The sequence below is a fragment of the Condylostylus longicornis genome, unplaced genomic scaffold (genome assembly GCF_029603195.1).
Source record: "Condylostylus longicornis isolate FDR11 unplaced genomic scaffold, ASM2960319v2 ptg000080l, whole genome shotgun sequence".
NCBI lineage: Eukaryota > Metazoa > Arthropoda > Insecta > Diptera > Dolichopodidae > Condylostylus > Condylostylus longicornis.
In genome coordinates this window covers 620,290-639,595 of record NW_026578048.1, presented here as the reverse complement: position 1 = coordinate 639,595, position 19,306 = coordinate 620,290, and the positions used below count along the sequence as shown (strand labels likewise).

Genomic DNA, 19,306 nt, shown 5'->3' with positions numbered 1-19,306 from the left:
TACTACTTGTTGTTGTTTTTTTTTTTCTTACTATTTTTTTCTTCTCCTTCTCTTTTAATTAACCTTTTAAAATCTTTATAGTTTTATGAAATTGCAAAAATCAATTTCACCTGCTCTGGACATTAAAATCTGAAATCCACAAGGAGGACATAAAAATAAAATGTTAATACGATTTTCGAAAAAAAAAAATTCCATTAAGGACGATGACGTTAGATGACGAAAGTGAAGACGATGTAATGACAACGTAAACCTCACAACTGCAAAACTATGAAAGTTTACAATAAAAAAAGAAATGTTTTTCTTTCAGTTTCTATTCTGCTCTTTGTCACATGAAATGATCATAATAATAATAAAAAGAAGGACAGAAAAAATTAAGGAATTAAAGTCGTAAAAAATTGTTTTTAAAAAGATTAAAAATTATTTGCATTAGACAAAAAATTGAAATTAACGGCATCTTATTGAGGCGTATTGAAATTGCATGACGCAGGGATGCAAGCGAAATTTATTTATCTTGAGTTTTTCATTTAAACATATAAGCGTATAACAAGAATTAATTCTCGCGTCTAATACATACGTACAATACATATTTTATTTTGTAACCTTAATTTGGAAAACATCGGAATTGTATTTGAAGGCATCTTTCAAAATATACATACTTCTATTCTTACTATAAGTTTCTTTAAAGTAAAAAATACTTTTTTAAGAATTGAAAATGCTATAAGAATTTGTAATTTACTCGATTAATTCGGGTAAATCACAATTATATTATTGAAACATTGAAATTATTCGTCTTTAGTTATATACGCACATGTGCAGCTAAATTATAGCGAATCAGCTCTCTTTAACTGACGAATTCGCTAGCATTTAGTATTATTAACAATTGTTTTTACGTATTGGCAGTGTTGAACATTATTAGTAGTATTTTCAAGTAAACTAAGTAACATTTTTATTCGTAATTTTTTTTTCTTGTATTACCAAAGAAATTCAAATAATTCGCCATACTCAATTCCAAACCGTCACATTTGCCAAGTTTCATCCATAATAAACACGCAATTTTACTTTTTCATTTTTACTATCAGAAATATTTCATTTTATATATTAGCTTTGTAATTAAAATAGAATTACGAATCTTATATTTTCCCGTATTTTGGGTCATTTCTAACTCATTTATCTTATTAGATTAGCTCTCTGGAAAAAAAAGAAGCGGGTCATTCTACATTAACTAAAACCAAATTTAATTGAGCACAAAATAATATCAAATTAAGTGTAAACAAACTAATTTAATTCTGTAAATATAGAAATACAAAAACAAAGTTAATTGTACTAAAGTGAGAGAATAACGACAATTATTATTCAACACTTCATTCATAATCTACGGGAATCGCTGCAACCCGTTTGTTTTTTTCATAATAATCGTCCTCCTAATGAAGCGTTAAATTATTCAAATTATTTTTTTAATTCTTTCATTTCACTTTATCTTAATGCATTTTGGTTTTTTCTTTCTTTTAATTGTTCTTAAACAGTTTATGGCAGGCATTATTCTACTTTACCATAATGTTTTAAAGCAGCATTCATTAACACAATAAACAACTCACTAATTTAGTTCGAAAATAATATTTTTTTTTGCTTAATATTTTGGTTTTTTTTTATATAAAAATAAATAAAATGTGTAATATGAAGCGCGATAAGAAAAAAACAAAAAAAAAAACGAATACGAGAACGCGCGAAAAAATTGTTATCTTAAACATGAATTCCATTCAAAATTCTTAAAAAAAATCTGAACAGAATACGGTAACCTGCTTGGGCTCATATACATATATATGTACATATGTATGTTTGCATATAATTATGTTTATTATATAAAAACTATGTTTTAAATTTTTTAACCGCCAAAAAATTCTGTTTTTCTTTCCATTTTAGTTTCACAAATTCTATACAAACCAAAATTTATTGTAAGAAGTTTAATGTACTATCGGAAGCTGAATAGTATTAAAACATGCATATATACACGTAATGACGGGCAGTGCTATGCAAAATATATATACACATACATATGTATTTTGGTAATTTTACTTTTCAGAGATTTTTTTCGTTGACAATTCAAACATGATTTCAACAGGTGCAACAACTCCATTTAATAAAATTAATATTTAATTGTTATTGTTCTGCTAAAATAATTATAAAGAGAATTTTTTTATAATATAATTTTAATTTGCAATCAGCAAACTTGTTTAACTTAACTTTTAATGTACATACATTATTTTTATAGTTCCAAGCAAAAGCTGCTAAATTCGACGATAAATTACAGTTCACGGAACGACATGTAATCAGGCTAATGTATAGGCTAGAGTTTACCTATACTGTTAGCTTTGCGCGGATCGACAAGAATACTTCCTGATATGTCAGAAGCTCTGTCGTCGACCTCATATCAAAAAGCGTAAAAAGAAACGTATACGTCAGAGGCAATTTCTGAACATTTCGATTATACTATTAAATTATGACGCATTCATACACAAGATTGGTACTTATTCCCCTATAGAAATCCACATAGATCACAAGATAAGTACAAGATCAGGATACATTGCTTTAACACATGAATGTGTTAGTATGTTCTATGACATTTCTATGATTCTATGGCATTTATGTTCTTAAAGATATTGGTAACTCAGAACAGGAAATATGAGATGATAAAGCGCATATAAGCTAAAAAGCTTTATATAAAATGCAATATAGTGTTTGACAAAATGAATTCTAGCTATTTTTAAAATTAAAATAAATATAAACACAAAAACGGGTGAAGGGAAGATTGTCTTCTAAAGCCTCTGCAATAGGTTTTAAGAGTCTGTTCGCACGTCAGTAGAAATTGTGTCCCAATTCGATAAATCTACTTTACATTAACTTGAAAAAGAGCTCTTTATTTTTCGCGGTTTGTATAAGAAATTCTTCTAATATTTCCTTTAATTACCGACCGTATTGTGTAAACAATAGGTAGGTTATGTGATGGCAACAAATTTTGCATATCGAGTTTTCGGTGGGAACGTACTTCTCCATAGTAGGGAAGTGTAAATAAACTATTTTTAGCAACCTGTCGGTCTGTCGGTCTGTCGGTCTGTCGGTCTGTCGGTCTGTCCGTCTGTCGGTCTGTGTGTGCACGCGTGTATGGCACGGATCGATCAACTTTTGGTATATATCAGGCCTCGGGAACTGCACTTTTTAGCGGGCCTGTTTTACATTTTTGAGCATATTGAAGAACATATTCAACCGATTTACTTGAAATTTCATATATAAGTTTTGCTCTACCGGCGATGAAACCTCCTAACTTTTGGAAGAAATCAGGCGTCAGCAACTGGACGTTTACTACGGGCCAAATATACATTTTTGTGTATATAAAGAGAAATAATCAACCGATTTCATTGAAATTTAATATATGAATTCCTCATATTAAAGCAATGAACATATAACTTTTTTGGAAAGATCAGGGCTCGAAAACGGATTTGCGGGCCGATTTAACATTTTTCACCATTTTGAAGAAAGTATTCAACCGATTTACCTGAAATTTCATATAAAAGCTTTGCTGGATCATACGCAAAAATTCCTAACTTTTGGAAGATATCAGGCATCAGCAACTGAGCGTTTACTAGGGGCCAAATATACATTTTTGTGTATATAAAGAGAAATAATCAACCGATTTCATTGAAATTTAATATATGAATTCCCCGTATTAAAACAATGAACATGTAAATTTTTTGGAAAGATCAGGCATCGGCAACTAGACGTTTACTACGGGCCAAACATACATTTTTGTGTATATAAAGAGAAATAATCAACCGATTTCATTGAAATTTAATATATGAATTCCTCATATTAAAGCAATGAACATATAACTTTTTTGGAAAGATCAGGGCTCGAGAACTGATTTGCGGGCCGATTTTACATTTTTCATCATATCCACAGAACAAATTGATGGAATTTCTTGAAATTTGATATTTGAGTTCTGGTTGTTACCGAAACTAACTGGCGAGCATTTCAGGGAATTCGGGTAGCACAAAGCGAAACTCTACTAAGAGCCAAATTTACATTTTTCTAAGTATGTTAACTATAAGCTTACTAATGTCCTAAAAATTGGAAAGAAGTATTTAACAGACATTTTTATAATATTCTGTAACACTTTCATTTAACTAGACAATACACAATGCGGTCGGTTATGTGCTGACCACATCAGATTTTTTTTTTTATGAATTCGTAATATTTTTCAAAAAAAATTCCAAGTTCCCATATGTTATTCACACATCACAACTAAAAATTTATTTTAATCTTTACGCATAATGCACGTATAAGGCAAAATATAGAAAATGTAAATTATTAAAAGTTTTGGGCGCCTAGCATTTTTTTTATTCTTTTTATTATTAAATATGCAATAAAGAATGTCTTCCTGAAAAATGATCAGAATTTTATTTAACCGTCAGAAGAAAGTAAGAAAAAAATGAAAAAGAAAACACTTAGAAACCGATACGGTTTAAAGGTTTTTCTAACAAATTTTTTTTGTCTATAGCTATACCGAGATTGTAATAGACACTCGTATAAATATTAATATTGTCACACTGCAACTAAATGAATTAAAGAGAAAGAAATTAAGAATGGACATGTAGACATTTTAAATTTACAATGTGATTTACATAAAATTGACAGAATTTTGTTGGCAACTTCGTACTTAAAAAAAAATGTTCTTCTAAGTACGTTCACTCAGATTATTTTTTGTTCGTACGTTTATTCACAAAACTTTTTAACAAATTTAATAAGAAGTTACTATTGTAGCTGTAAGAACTTATTTGTATTCTGTAGGAGACATTTTTTACCTTCGTTACCCACACATTATCCACAGTCCTCAACATTACTTCAAAACTTATCATGCTAAAGTCGTAAATATGTAGTTTCATGTCGTTGGAGTGAGATGTATCGTTGTCTATCCTCTTCTCCTTTCGGCGATAACACCTCTAAAATTTTATGTAAGAACTTTTTAACCATCTCCAGCTCTGAAATTATAAGCTTTTCCAAATATCCATAAACTCAAAAAACTAGGAATAAATGTTTATCTTCGAATTGGATAAATTCGCCGGCTTTTAAAACTAGTAAATGTAAATCAAGTACTTACATGATTTAAATAATCGCTTTAATATTTAATGTTTTAAGAGCGTTAGAAGTGAAGTTATTCTAAGAGCGTTAGAAGGGAATAGAATTAGTGGGAAAAATGCTATTTCATAATCGATTGGGTTTGAACTCACTTTGTTTAAGACGATTTTTCGTTTAAATTTTTTTGCATTTTCTCAGACGGTGTTTCCGATCTATACTTAAAATTATTATGAAATATTATGACGTTTTCTTTAAAATCAAAATTTACCTAGCAGCATTACAATTTTTAATTATATAAGTAAATAAATTTTTTATTCCGCAATTTTTCTTTAATACCCAGATATAAGTGTATGAGCAGAATATGACACCAATTTAGTAATAAATCTAGATAATTGTAGTAATAAGCGTGATAATTCTTATTCTTTAAACGTATTTCGCGTAGTCATAAAATAGCATATAATATAAGCAATAAGTGCAGTATTTTATCAGAATAATGCTGAATGACATTCGTTCTTATGCTTACAACCGAAGTTCTGCAAATTCCGTTCGGTTTTTTTGGACTTGTGAGACTCCACGCTTCAAAAAAATTCTTAATAAAGACTTAAAAATAAGATCCAATTGACTAAAAAAAATAAAATATTGTTTTGCAATTTCACGCTTATTTAGCCTTATATGTTATGACCTTTGCTCAACGAAGCTTAACCTTGTCTTCGAGAATTAGAGAATTGAACTTGTCCAACACAATGTTGAAGTTGAACTAATGAAAGCTTTTCTGGGCAAAACATTAACTTAAATCGTTTTATCAAGTTGTAGATATTATATTGTAATAATCAATGAAAAGTGATGGTCGTCCCGTTACTGTATGCGTTTGTCACCATTTTTGTATATGCGATTGGGTATATGTGCATTTTAATAATTTGATTTTCAATATGGTTGTCATCATTTTACTTGCTTTTCTTTTCTCAAAGTTAAAATAATTTCAGTACAATTGGCATTTGATAAATAGAATTAAAGAACAAAATAACATGGGAGACAATCATTCTTCCATTGCATAATGAAATACAAAATAAATTTCCTTTGAGTGCAAGGTGATAATTTTCAATTCTTCTAACACGTATGAATATAAATAGATACATTTACTTGTACCCATATATACATACATACATAATATGAATTCTCATTAAAACAACTTTAAAAACATAAGTCAAACCGCGACCATAAACAAAAATAAAAGCGAAATTTATAGTACGCGTATAGAAAACTGCGTTTTTAATTAATTTAATGCAACTTCAGAATAACAATTAAAAATTGATAAAAAAAATGCCATTTCAATGTTAACCCAATTTTAAAGCAAAAAAAAATTGTTTGCTGTTACTAGTTTGTTGACTTTTTATTATTTTTTACGCAAAAAATTTTAATCTCATGCATTTTTCTGGGATAGTTGAAATACCTTAATGACTTGGAAATTGATTGAGTTTTGCAAAAATCAAATAACACTATAATAATTCTTGAAGACTCTAATATAATAATGTCATTTACTGTTCTCAAACGCATTTCTACTTTTACACCGGAATATTTTATTGTAACAGTGTTAATGGTGTGTTTTTTGCGCATAATTCTATAGAATGCGTTAATTTAATGACTTTTGATTGTCAGTACGAGTAATATACTGCTTTCTTAAGTTTTACTTTGATCTTCTCATAAAATTTTAATTACATAGCATTTTCCAGGTTTTCTCTTCAACTTGTATATTTTAAATAAAATAAAGAATTTGAAATATCAGTATAATTTAAATTAATTTTCAAAGAAAAAAATAATATAAAATTTATCTTACATATCAAGAACAGCTGAATTTAAATTTCTGTATTATAAATTTAAAAATCGCAGTGCAAATCGCCTCAATTAATGGTTTTGTATTGTGATAGTAGCCTTTCATTCTGTAATTATCGCCACGCAGTACTAGGGTTTACAAAACTTTTAAATGATAAAAATGGAAACTAAATTATGCACTTTAATTAAATTAAATGATAGATGACGCTCAAACTTAGCGAAAGGTTAATTGCGACTGCAGCAGCCTTACATTTATGCAAATAAAAATTATGCAAAATTTTTATAAATTTTGAAATTGGAATATGGAACAGAAATTGATCAAAAAAATTTTATTGTACATTACATCATTTTGCAGAAAAACATATAGGTACTAAGATTTTGAAAGTCTTGTTACTTTTAGGTTTAAAAAAAAAAATGTTATCAATTTTAAGATTCTCCTGAGTTGTTATAAGATTTAGAGAAGAGATATTTTTATGTACAGCCTGAATTCTATTAATATGATTTTAGTAAGGTGGTTTTGCCGGATTTTCGCAGATATAGCACATATTAAACATTCATATGTCCTCTATATCTTCATCTCTACTCTATAGAAATTGAGAAAAAGTCAATGATTTCAGGAGAGTTAATGAACTCTTTATTAATTCATTAATTCCATCAACTCTTTGAAAAATAAGAGAGAATTATTTTGTTTTTCACAATATAAATTCAAATGATTAATCCATTACTCATTTTCTAATTTAAATTAATTAATTATAAATTTTATTAATTCTATTTAAATAAAATATTCAAATACATATATACACATACATACATACGTATATGTTTACATATTATGTGCAATATGTACATTTTATAAATAACGTTAAACTATCAACTATGAATGACATTTCAATTATTACACATGGCGTCTTGCAAATCAACCGTGATCACCAGATCGAAATTAATTGTGCGTGAGTAAAATATATAGAAAAAAAAAAAATGAAAAAATAAAATAATAACAATGAACGGTAAAGTTATTAAAATTTTTTTCCATTTATTTTTCCTTTAATGCAATTTAACTGAATTGCATATTTTTAAAACAAATTCAATTTCTTTGTACTCCTTTAAATAATTTATTTTTTTTTTTTCAAAAAGAGCAATAATATTTTGCACGGTTGTATATTACTATACAGGTGTATAGGTACACATGCATGCCATTGTAGGTTTGTTTGGTGTTTTTAGTACCTGAAACAAATATTATGGATGGGTGCAAAAATTTTTAAATTAAAAGTATACTAGAGAGTAGGTCCTCAATCTTACTTTTGTGTTTGACGGGAAAGGGTTTATAATTTATCAATAAAACTCTTGATATAGGACTTAAGCAATTCAAAATTTTTTATAAAATTTCAGAATATTGTTTATGTATATATGTATGTAAATGTATAGTGAATTTGCATTTTGGACGTACAAAGAGGTTAATAAAAGGAACACTCATAAAATAATTTTATTTGAACAAATCAATATTAATGCATTATTGTATTAAAAATTTACAATGTTACAAAAATAAAAAAAAAATATTTAAAAAAACTTGAAACTAATAATAAAAAAACAAAATGTTTTTTAAAAACTTATTTTATACAATTTACATACGTAAAATATTCAACAATATTTAAGGGCACGTTTCAATTATGGAGGAAATAAAATTTAATTTAATTTTTTTTTTCTATAAAACTCGTGGTATTAATTATAATAAATAATTAATTATATTAAATTATTTCATAGAATATTTAAAATATTTAATAATCTTGTTTAAAAAAAAATCAAAATTTAATTATAATAATTGTAACGAGGTGAATATAGGTGAATTATAAAAAAGAAAATTGATTACTTTAATTTCATTGTCAATATATAGATTACACGTGCGGAGACTATCACTAATTTAAATAGTAAATCAATTAAAAATAAAGTTTAGTATTTTGAAAAAGTGTGTACGTGTTATAGCAATGAATTCGTTCTCAATAAGAAACTTTTATTAAATTTTAGTGCAATTTTACACTCTAACTAATTTCTAAATTTGTCACTCTAAAGAAGCTCTATTTCCCTTTCGGGAAATAAATTTTTACAAAAATGTGTTATTATGTTCAATAGAGTTTTAATGGCCTAAAGAATTGTTCTATATTTTAAAAGTAGTTAGTTTACTCCTATTTTCACTCTATAATTTCCTCTTATTTTCCTTAAAAATTAAATATTTAAATATTTTAGTCGCGATTTACTCGAAATGTCACTTTTGCAGGTAGGCCACTAATGTGCTAAGCGCCTCAATTTTAAGTAGATTATTGTGTAAAAACTAAATTTTAAGTAGATTATTGGTGCAACGAATTGCAAATTCATCAGAATTCTATCCGAATTCGTAAAAAAAATTTGAAGAATGAGAATGTGATGAAGCATTTTATTTTGATAGTTTGCTTTAAAATACTATCAATATTTTTCACTTTTGAAATTGTTCTTAAAACTTCTTATAACAAACATAGCGAATTCGCCATACCTAGTGAATTCGCCAGGTCAAGGGAATAATAATGGCGTCTACCAATATATAAAAATTGATTTTCAAAATTTTTCTTTTGTTATTTCGAAACAAAATAAATTAGTATCGATTAAATGAAAATAAATCTTTATCTATCATCCTATAAGTATTACAAAAAAAAAACAATTAAAGGTGCTTTTAATAGATTAATGCGAAAGAACGACGAAATAATTTGATGATGCGATTTTTTTCCACCCAAAATAATGATTCACATACTCCCATACAAAGGTGAAAAATCTCTATAATGCGTACAACTTTTCTAAATACAAATTTGCAACATTTATAGTTTCTCATTTTATTTATAAGAACGAAATTTACAGAAATTGATCCTCTGTAATTAATTATTTATCTTAAGAATAGGAATTCTAAAAATTTATTACTATTTCGCAAACTAAATATGTATATATACATACCAACATTTAAAAAATCGAAAAATTTAAAAAAAACTGAACGTGAACGCATAGTACATCGGAATATTAGAAGTTTCAATTATCATTTAACCCGGTCGCGACTGACTGGCGGGTTAATATATAACATTAATTCTATAATAAAGCTGAATAAAACTTTGTAATAAACTGCATATTTCAAAATTTTAAAATCTCTTAATCCCACAATTATCTACCAGTCACATAATAAGAGCAACAATTTCAATATTATTTAGTTTCAACTTAGAAATTTGAATTTATTTGAAAATTTTTGAATATTTTATTATTATTTACACCTGTTTTTACATAAATGCACGTTATACTTTCAGCAATAAAAAAGAATATCATATATTTTCTATAAATGTCCCAAAAGAGTTAAAAGCAAAGCCTCCTAGATATATGTTTGCAATCAAATCCCTTAGGACTGAAAGGGTTAAGGTTATTCGTATACGTGTTTCTTTTATATATACAAAAATTTATACGTGTTTTTTTTTTATTAATTTATGCAAAAAAGAATGCGAAATTCAAATTCTTACAATGAAAAATTTTTAAATATTATGCTAATGAGTGGAGGAGGCAAGTTACCAAACTACTGTAGGATTATAATTAACTATTTTTGCTACAAAAGTACATGTATTTTCGAAAAATAAATATTTTCCTAGTTTATGAGCACATAAAGAAAATTATAGACATTGAAAAAATAAATTTAGAAAAAGTTGTCTATAATTTTTTGACGCGAGTATAGCCAATTTTTGTTTTTTTTTTTTGTGTTTTCTTTTCTATTCAACTATTCAAATGTTAATAAAATGTCTTAATACTGGCTTTGAGAAAACTTAATCGGATTAAAAATTTATTTAGAAAAAAAATTAAAAAAAAATCATTTTCTTTCAGTTGTCTTTCTTGTTTTTTACGAAGTTCAGTCAGCAGAGTATTACTTTTCTACTTTTTTCTTCATTGAATGCCTAGTTTTTCTATTTTTATTCTTAAGTAGTTGTTCTTAAAATATCTAGTTATTGTTGAGTCAAAAAACAAAAACAAAGTATGTGTCACCAACGATAAAATTTGCTATGCTAAAAAAAAAGAGCATGTAATTTATTTGTTCGTCATAATATACCAGATTTATGGTTAGAGACTGTGATCAGGTACAGGTTTAGAAGGAAAAGAGACAATAGTAAAAGAGTAAATTGGATAGTTTTTCAGATTAGAAAATAATATCTTTGTTGTTTAGACTAATGAAAATTATTAAAAGAAATATAAAACATATTTTTAGCATAAAAATTTAACTTTAAGAAGTGTGGCATAACATTTTTTAAGAAAAATGTTGACACTGAGAGACCCAGTTATAAAGTACGATTTTTGATTCGTCCACGTATGTAGGTAGTATCTATGTGACAATATTGTTTTTACGTTTACATTATAACCAAAATGTCAACACTTTAATTATGTACTCATTATATTAGAGATGTTCATAAAGGCAGTATTGCAAAACAATATCTACAAAATGCAATACTGCGAGAATGTAACATATGATAGATATGGAATATGTTTTTGATTATTAAATAAAAGCAAAACAGTTCATATGCTACTTATATTAGAATTTCACTATACCTTACTGATAAGTTAACAATACGTTTATGAGTAAACTATAGATTGGCAACATTTGTTTATTTACATAAATATGGCGCAGTTTTCACTATCGCGACATACATACTGTTTTTTTGAAAAAACCTATTAGTTATCAATATTGTTATATACTTGCATACAATTTATACAAAAGTATCGAAACTAGTTCATATCTGTCTACCACACATGAAACATATTGTCTTAATGAAATATTACAAAAAAGCAGAACAGTATAGAACAAAAATAATGAAAAATCAAAAAAATATAACTATAAATTTTATTTATATTCTTATACCAAATCAGGTATACCAGATTGTGTAAATTTCAAGGAAAAAAAGCATTTTTTTTTTGTTACTGTGCATAGTTAATATTCGCAGTCTCATTAAAAATAACACAATTATTTTTAACATCATTCTTTTGAAAATAAACGTTATAGGTACATATTATGTTTAATATACATATAAAAAGAGAGAAAGAGAAAAATAGAGAACAAACCTTAATACAATGTAATATTATCAAACCAGTAAAATTCCCGGGGGCATTATTGACAGAAAAATTGTTCCATTATAAAGCGCAAATATGTGAAAAATGGGTAAAAAAGAAAATGTAAAAAAATAAGCATACCATCTCTTCTTGACAGAACGTAAACAAAGAAAAATGACAATTTAACAGAAAAAAAAAAGAAAATTAAAAAAAAAAAATTTTTATTTTTAGAATGACTAATTTTTTTTCTTTAACCTTTTTATATAATTTTAACTATTTTTTTTTCTGTATTCAAAATAAATATTAATTAATACAGTTCGCATATACACTAGTTCAATTATACAAATGCGTCCTAATTTACAAGGTCCTTTCCATATAAATTCCCCCATGTGTTTCAGTTTTGGATAAATTGAAAAAATTTAGATTTTCGGAAAATCACTGTACCGTTAATACCTTAAAAGTCTTGTAATATGTTTAAATTTTCGGTTTTAAATTTGAACATTATAATCATCCTGAATCATCCAGACTCAACAAATATTACATTTTAAAATTATGCAAAATTTTATATTTGAAGGATCTTTCTTTACAGTGGCAATTGTTAATTTCATTTCGCGTAATTACAACTAACGTAACTAAGTATAAATTTTTGCTTTAGGACCGCATACTTAATTATTGTGTGAAATCCAGATTTTTTTGTATTTCTTTATTTGTAGGGTGTTTGTGTATTCTGAAAACAACTGTATAACTGGTTGAAAAAAAACTTATTTCTACACAAATACATATGTTGATTTTTCTGTCCTCGCTTATGATATGGTTTTATGTATGACCTGTTTTTATTAATAAAATTGTAAGTTATCTACTCAAACATTTATGTATTGAAATTAAATGAAGTTATAAAATAATATCAGGAGAAGACACTATACGTCAATAAAATTTATATTTTAATAATAAAGATGTCATTATTTGTTATAAGTAATTAAAATAAATTATGAATACATTTTATTATTTTCAGTTACACAGCAATGTCATACAAGTATTTAAGTTACTTTTGTACGAGTACATATTTTAAGTGCTTTCTTCAAATCGTTACAGACTTGTTAAATACATAATTGAAAATTCGTTACTTTAAGTACATTTTATAGAATTTGGGATAATGATTCCTTATATAGAATATTCATAAAATCTACTTACAAATAGTGATTTTAATAAATCTACATTTTCCAACATAATTGTTACTTCTTTTTTCCACACTTTATACTTTATTTTATAGCTATACAATTTATACTATATTTAATCAAATGTGCTTTAACTTAAAACTGGTTAAGATGCATTTGGTTACATTCCATTGCATGTATGTATGTACACTGACTTCATATATTGTATATACATAACTTGTAATCTTAATCTACATTAATCTTCTAATTAACTCTTTTTTTTATGTTTTACTCCCTATACATAAAATGCAAATACGTAATGTATTCGTATATATACATATATATGTATATATATATGTATATATATATATATATATATAAACATTATATTTGCAATTCGTGCTTAAGCTCATAACATTTTTAAACTAATTTAATTTTTATTATTTTCCAGTTCATTTTTTTATTATTTAAATTTTATTACTTAAGTTCTCCATTAATTAATCCTTTAAGAAGAAAATAAAAAAAAAACAAAACAAAATAATTTCATTTAAATGAGATCTCTTAAGGATCATAAATTTTTTCTACTACCAATTTAGCATAAAATAATAAATTGCTTGACGTATAGTCAGTCACTTGCCAGTATTGGCGTTTTGGTTTTTTATTACATAAGAAATTTAGGTACGGGAAACTAAAATTAAAGTATACTTATATAGTAGTAGTACTAGTAGTAGTAACTATATATTTAAAACATAAAAAAATAAATTTTTTTTTTTGCAAAATTTCAAATTGACCTTTCTGGCAAGCAACATACTCGTATCTTTTAATAATTCTGTCTCGCCAGAATATTGCAAAAAACAAAAATAAACAAAAATATTTTCTATATTTGTACATACATTTACACATTTACATACGAACATTTTTATATATTTTTGGTTTTACGAGTTATAAATTATATTTGAGGGGTGGTTATGTGCTCAATATTTTCTCTATAGTGTTTTATGCATTACTCGTTTTAAAATATTTACTTCCTTTTTATTATTATGCAAGTTATTATTGTATATACATTGGCATTCTTTTCATTATAATGTTGAAAAAAAAAAATAGTATGTTGAATTAACAAAAACTTAATATATAGTTATGGTTACGAATCATAAAATCAAAAATTATGTTATACGAGTACTACATGTTATGCTACAAAGAAGAGTAAATGAGAGGAATTGGCCGTGAACAAAACAATGCAAAAAAAATGAGAGTGATATTAAAAATTGTTCAAAGCGAAAAAATGAATATGCGAGTTGATTTTGAATTTTATTTTTATTTTTTGTAAGTATTTCTTTTAAAATTAGACTTTATTGCTCTTATTTTTAAATACTGAAAAATATTGAAATATATTTTTTTGTTTTTAATGGATGCACGCCCAATTACAGTAAAATTGAAATTATTTCACCAAATAAAAGAATTTTATAATTATGTATTTTCCTTGAAAATCACAAAAAAAAACATTATAATTTTCTCAAGTAATATTTTTGTCTCAAATTCATTTTTTATCTCTTTCGTTAACATCATTATAATTTATGACTTTATTTTTTGAAATTTCTAAGTTGAATACAAAGATTAAGACTATTTAAACACGCATAAAGAATTCGAGTAAAAAAATTTTGAATCCAAAATAACTATATTACAAAGTTTAATTATAAATATTAACAGTACAAAACCGAAAAAAACCGAAAAAAACCGACTAAGTCCACTTAAGGCAAAATTGAGATATTATAATATTCTAATACTACTTATTTTAAATAATATACAATTTAGTAATATTTGGTTCAATTCACTCCAGCTATTCCAGTTTAATTGCTTTTTTAAAAATTCTTTATTATACGAATAAAAAATAATTAAGTATAATTTACTCTAATAAATTTTTTATCAAATTAATACTTTAAGTATTGAAATGTGATTTTTAATAGTGCTCACAATAATATAAAAATAAAATTCTGCAATCGTTTTAAAAATAATTATAAAGTACATTTTGTATGAGGATGATCAAACAACGCATTATTTACAACAAATTGTACATTGTACAACTAAACAAGCATTCATACTAAAATAAAAGCTGTTTGCAGCTGTTCTATGGAATCTTTAATCTATTAAAGCTACCGCCTATGTATTTAGAATATTTTTTAAAATTTAATTTCTAAAATATACGATTATATTTGTTCGGAGATCTGCAACGCATTTAATTTTTGCAGCATCTTGAATTTATTACTTTGAAAAGTTTCTTATATAATTGTGAATTGTATATTGGAAAAAGAATACTTCTTTTCAACTACTCATATTTAAATTACTATTTGCATTTATATTTTCGGCAAAAAATACAATTTCAAAAAGAATTTCAAAATTTATTATACCGAATTGAAATATATTTCTTTAAAATTATTTAATTATTGCCGCCCGAAAAAGAGCAAAAATTTAGATAATGTGTGTTGTTAAAATGTCATAAAATTTTATTTCAATTTTTCTCTTTGTAAATTCGTGTTGGTTAAGAGAATTCAAAAATTAATATCACGTTTTGAAATTAAAGTAAAATAAAAGAGAAAAAAAAAATTAATAACGAAAGCAATAAAATTATTATGTGCAGTGAAAAACAAATAAAAAAAAAACAAGAGGAAATTTAAATTGCATAATTTTAGGCAATAAAAGGAAAGAACGAATTAATTTGAAATATTTTATAAATTAAATACGTTTTTTGATTTTCTTAATAAAAACTAGTTTTACAACACAAATATTTTATTAAAAAAGATTTTTCCCTCAATTTTAATTGCACCATATAGAAATATAAGTTATTTTATATAAAAGAGACGGCCAAATCGATGACTCGGTATAAAACTTTGTATACACTCTGTGTGCAAGCGAACGTATGAACGTCTTCCCAAAGCGTCACATATTTTCGTCTTCGGTATGTTTACAAGTTTCATCGATTCTTAAAGTAACCACTAAGTTAAAAAATTCATGACACATAGATATTGAGTTTGCAAGTTGCAGTAATCTTAGTCACACACTTTTTGTAAGTTTTTGTAAATTTAAAAAAATTAATAAAAAAGATATCTAATTCTAACTGAATTGTGTGCTAATGAATGCATTTCTTATAATATCCTAAATTATTTCCTCGTAACAGCTTCTAATGGAGTGAGTGAGGTAAGAACAACATTCAATATTTTGAAATTTTTCAGTTTTCCGAGAAACCAACTTACAAAGAAAATCACGGTTGTACAGCCGAGTCTTAGCAAACAACAACAGAAGCTTGAGACTTTGAGTCTTCTTAATGCTTAACACTTCACAAGCAACTTGAATATTGTTTTCCACATTCAAAAAGCAATTAACTCTTTTCTATACATATTCTCTCAAAATATGCAATATTTGTTAAAAATTATAAACTACAATTCTTAAGTAAAATTGAAAACCTCGTTAAAAAAGCAGTCATTTGCAAACTTATTATTAGAATGACATAAAGCCTCAACATTTGAAAAATGTAAAAATTAAATGCGAATAAAAACAGTCTTGCGATAAATGTGTCATTTCGGGGACTTATTGAGTGATGTGTTGCTACACAGGGGTATTTAAATTAACAAATGTATGTTCTACCACAAAATACAGTTTTATTTCAGTTATTATTTTACACAGTTACAAAAATAAAATTCGTATAACAATGAATTATTACAAAAAAGAAAAAAAGTTCCTTGCCGTAAACTGTAAAAATAACGTGCGGCTTATAGATTTCTTTTTAATTATCCCTTTTGTGTGCCAATCTACGTTTTGAAATTTTGTTTATCATTTAGAAAAGAAAAAAAACAATGCCCAACATAATAAATTTAAAAAAAGAAAAAAACGGAGAATTTCAAAATCTCGTGTCTGAGAAAGCATTACATTTTCACCTCTAGCGGTGTTGTCATTCAAAAGTGAATTATAACTTCACTACGTAAATATAATAAGAACGAGAAAAACAACGATAATTGTAAGAAAACAAAAGTGAAAGAAAAGGAATATGAAAAGGTAGGAACCTGAAACAAGAAGGGTTTTTTCAAAGTTTACTTTGTTGATCTTCATGCATAACTATTTGGTTAACAAAATGAACATTTTTTTTTACTTTTTCAATTCATTTTATTTTATTTAGTTCAATTGAATAATGCTAAATCCTAAAAATGCTAAAAATTTGGAGTTATTTCTTAAAATTCAGGAAGAATTTCTGTTTTACAAAGTTATCTTTTTTTGTTACATTCAATAAGAATTTTGAGTGGTTTTTTTTTGTTTCTGAAATTTGACAAAAAAATTAATGCAAATAAATACTTAAGTGCCTTTAAAAAATGTACACATAAGGATCCAGATCCAAAAGAACGCTTTCCATAATGTATGATATCTAAAGTTCCGGAGGTTATGGTAAATGAAAATTGTTCCGAACCGAATTATTTTAATTGTTTAATATTAAAAACTATTCATTATTTGTGGGTAAAAACTAATTTTACCGCACTATTATTTTCATCAATTTATAAATCGGAAACAAAATATTTTCCCTTGTTTAGTTTACAATATCAAGTACACAAATGAGCGTCTAGTTTTCAAAGGGATAAATTACTATATGGATATTTTCTAATATTAGAAATTAAATAACATTTATTAGGTTCTAAGTGCGGGATTATTAAAATAAAATCTAATATACGACAGAAAAATGTACAAAAAAAAAATTTGGCCGAAGGCGCCTTTTTGCGTAACCGAAACTGTAACATATTGCTAACGCATCTAGTCAAATAATTTACTTAAATTGAGTAGTCCTATTTCTAATATAAATTTAATGAAAAAGACATGTTATACGACCTATAAAATTGAAACATAAAATTAACAGTTAACAGTTTTCCTTAAATTTTAAGGCGTGGGTAGTTTATTGGTGTGTTACCTCATTTTAAATGAGATTTTTATTTTTGAACTTTTCACGTTTTACCCATATTGTAGGAGTGTAAGGAAAACCGTTTAAAAAGAAAAAATCTTTTAAAATAATCATAAATAATTTTGAAGAAAGTGATTCATTGGTATTGTAATTACATCGTAAACACACCTACATATACACACATATTAGAATTCTATATATATTATATAACAATTGAAAAATATTAAATTTGGTGCTAAAACGTAAGGCACTTGTATAATATTTTTAAATAAATTTAAATTTTTATTACAAAATTTTAAGCATAATGCAATTTGTAAAGACCTATGAGTGTTGTCTCTTATTATTCGTCACATTAACTTTCATACATTTATGGTCTTTTAACCCACATTAAATGTTTAAATTAAAATCTTCTGGCTTTTTGTATCATTCCTTTATTGTAACAATGTTTCTGTCAACTACATAAGATTTTGGAACTATAAATTATTCCACAATTATCACAATAATATTCAAGAAAATCAAATTTTCACTTAATTTATTACTTGTTTAATTAAATTTATTATTTTATTTAATCAATGATTTACTAACAAGTTTTTTATTTTCCATTTTTCCTTTCAGGTAAATTTCAAATATTTTTATATACTTAAAATTTATTCTACAAAAAGAGCGGTTTATACATAAAATGGTAGTTGCTTGTAGATAAATATTAAAAATTTCTTAATTTATTATAGTTCATGTTTGTCAATTTAATTAAACTCAACTTATTAAACTTAAAACTAAATGTACAATAAAATTGAAATAGTGCTGATTTTCATAAAAGTGAAATTTAAAAAAAAAATTTTTAAAAATTGAAAATTATTAAGTATAATTAAGGTGCAATTAAATATAAACTTAATTTAGATTTTATTTTATTTGTAATTAATTAATTCATTAAGTTAGACAATTGGAATTTGAACACTTTACACAAAACAAGAAAATTTCTAGTACATATACGTCACAGATGAACAAACAAGGTGCGGGCAAACATTTACTTTTTAATGAATCGTAAGAAATTATTGATATGATAACGTAGATCGTGTTTCGCGCCTATATTTATGAATATTTATGGAAAAGCAAAAGTTTATAATGATAACATTTATTCGGGGATTAATCAAAGAGAAATACT

The 19,306-nt window shown here is 25.6% G+C and overlaps 1 protein-coding gene across 1 annotated transcript in view; it reads left to right on the top strand.

Annotated features, from left to right (window-relative positions):
• Positions 1-18,829, top strand: part of LOC129613061 (protein doublesex) — a 78,440-nt gene extending 59,611 nt beyond the window's left edge. The window contains exon 4 of the mRNA XM_055526978.1: positions 18,760-18,829. Within this exon, the coding sequence (XP_055382953.1) occupies positions 18,760-18,788 (29 nt within the window). The 3' untranslated portion in view covers positions 18,789-18,829. The remainder of the gene's footprint in view (positions 1-18,759) is intronic.
• Positions 18,830-19,306: the final 477 nt, after the last annotated feature.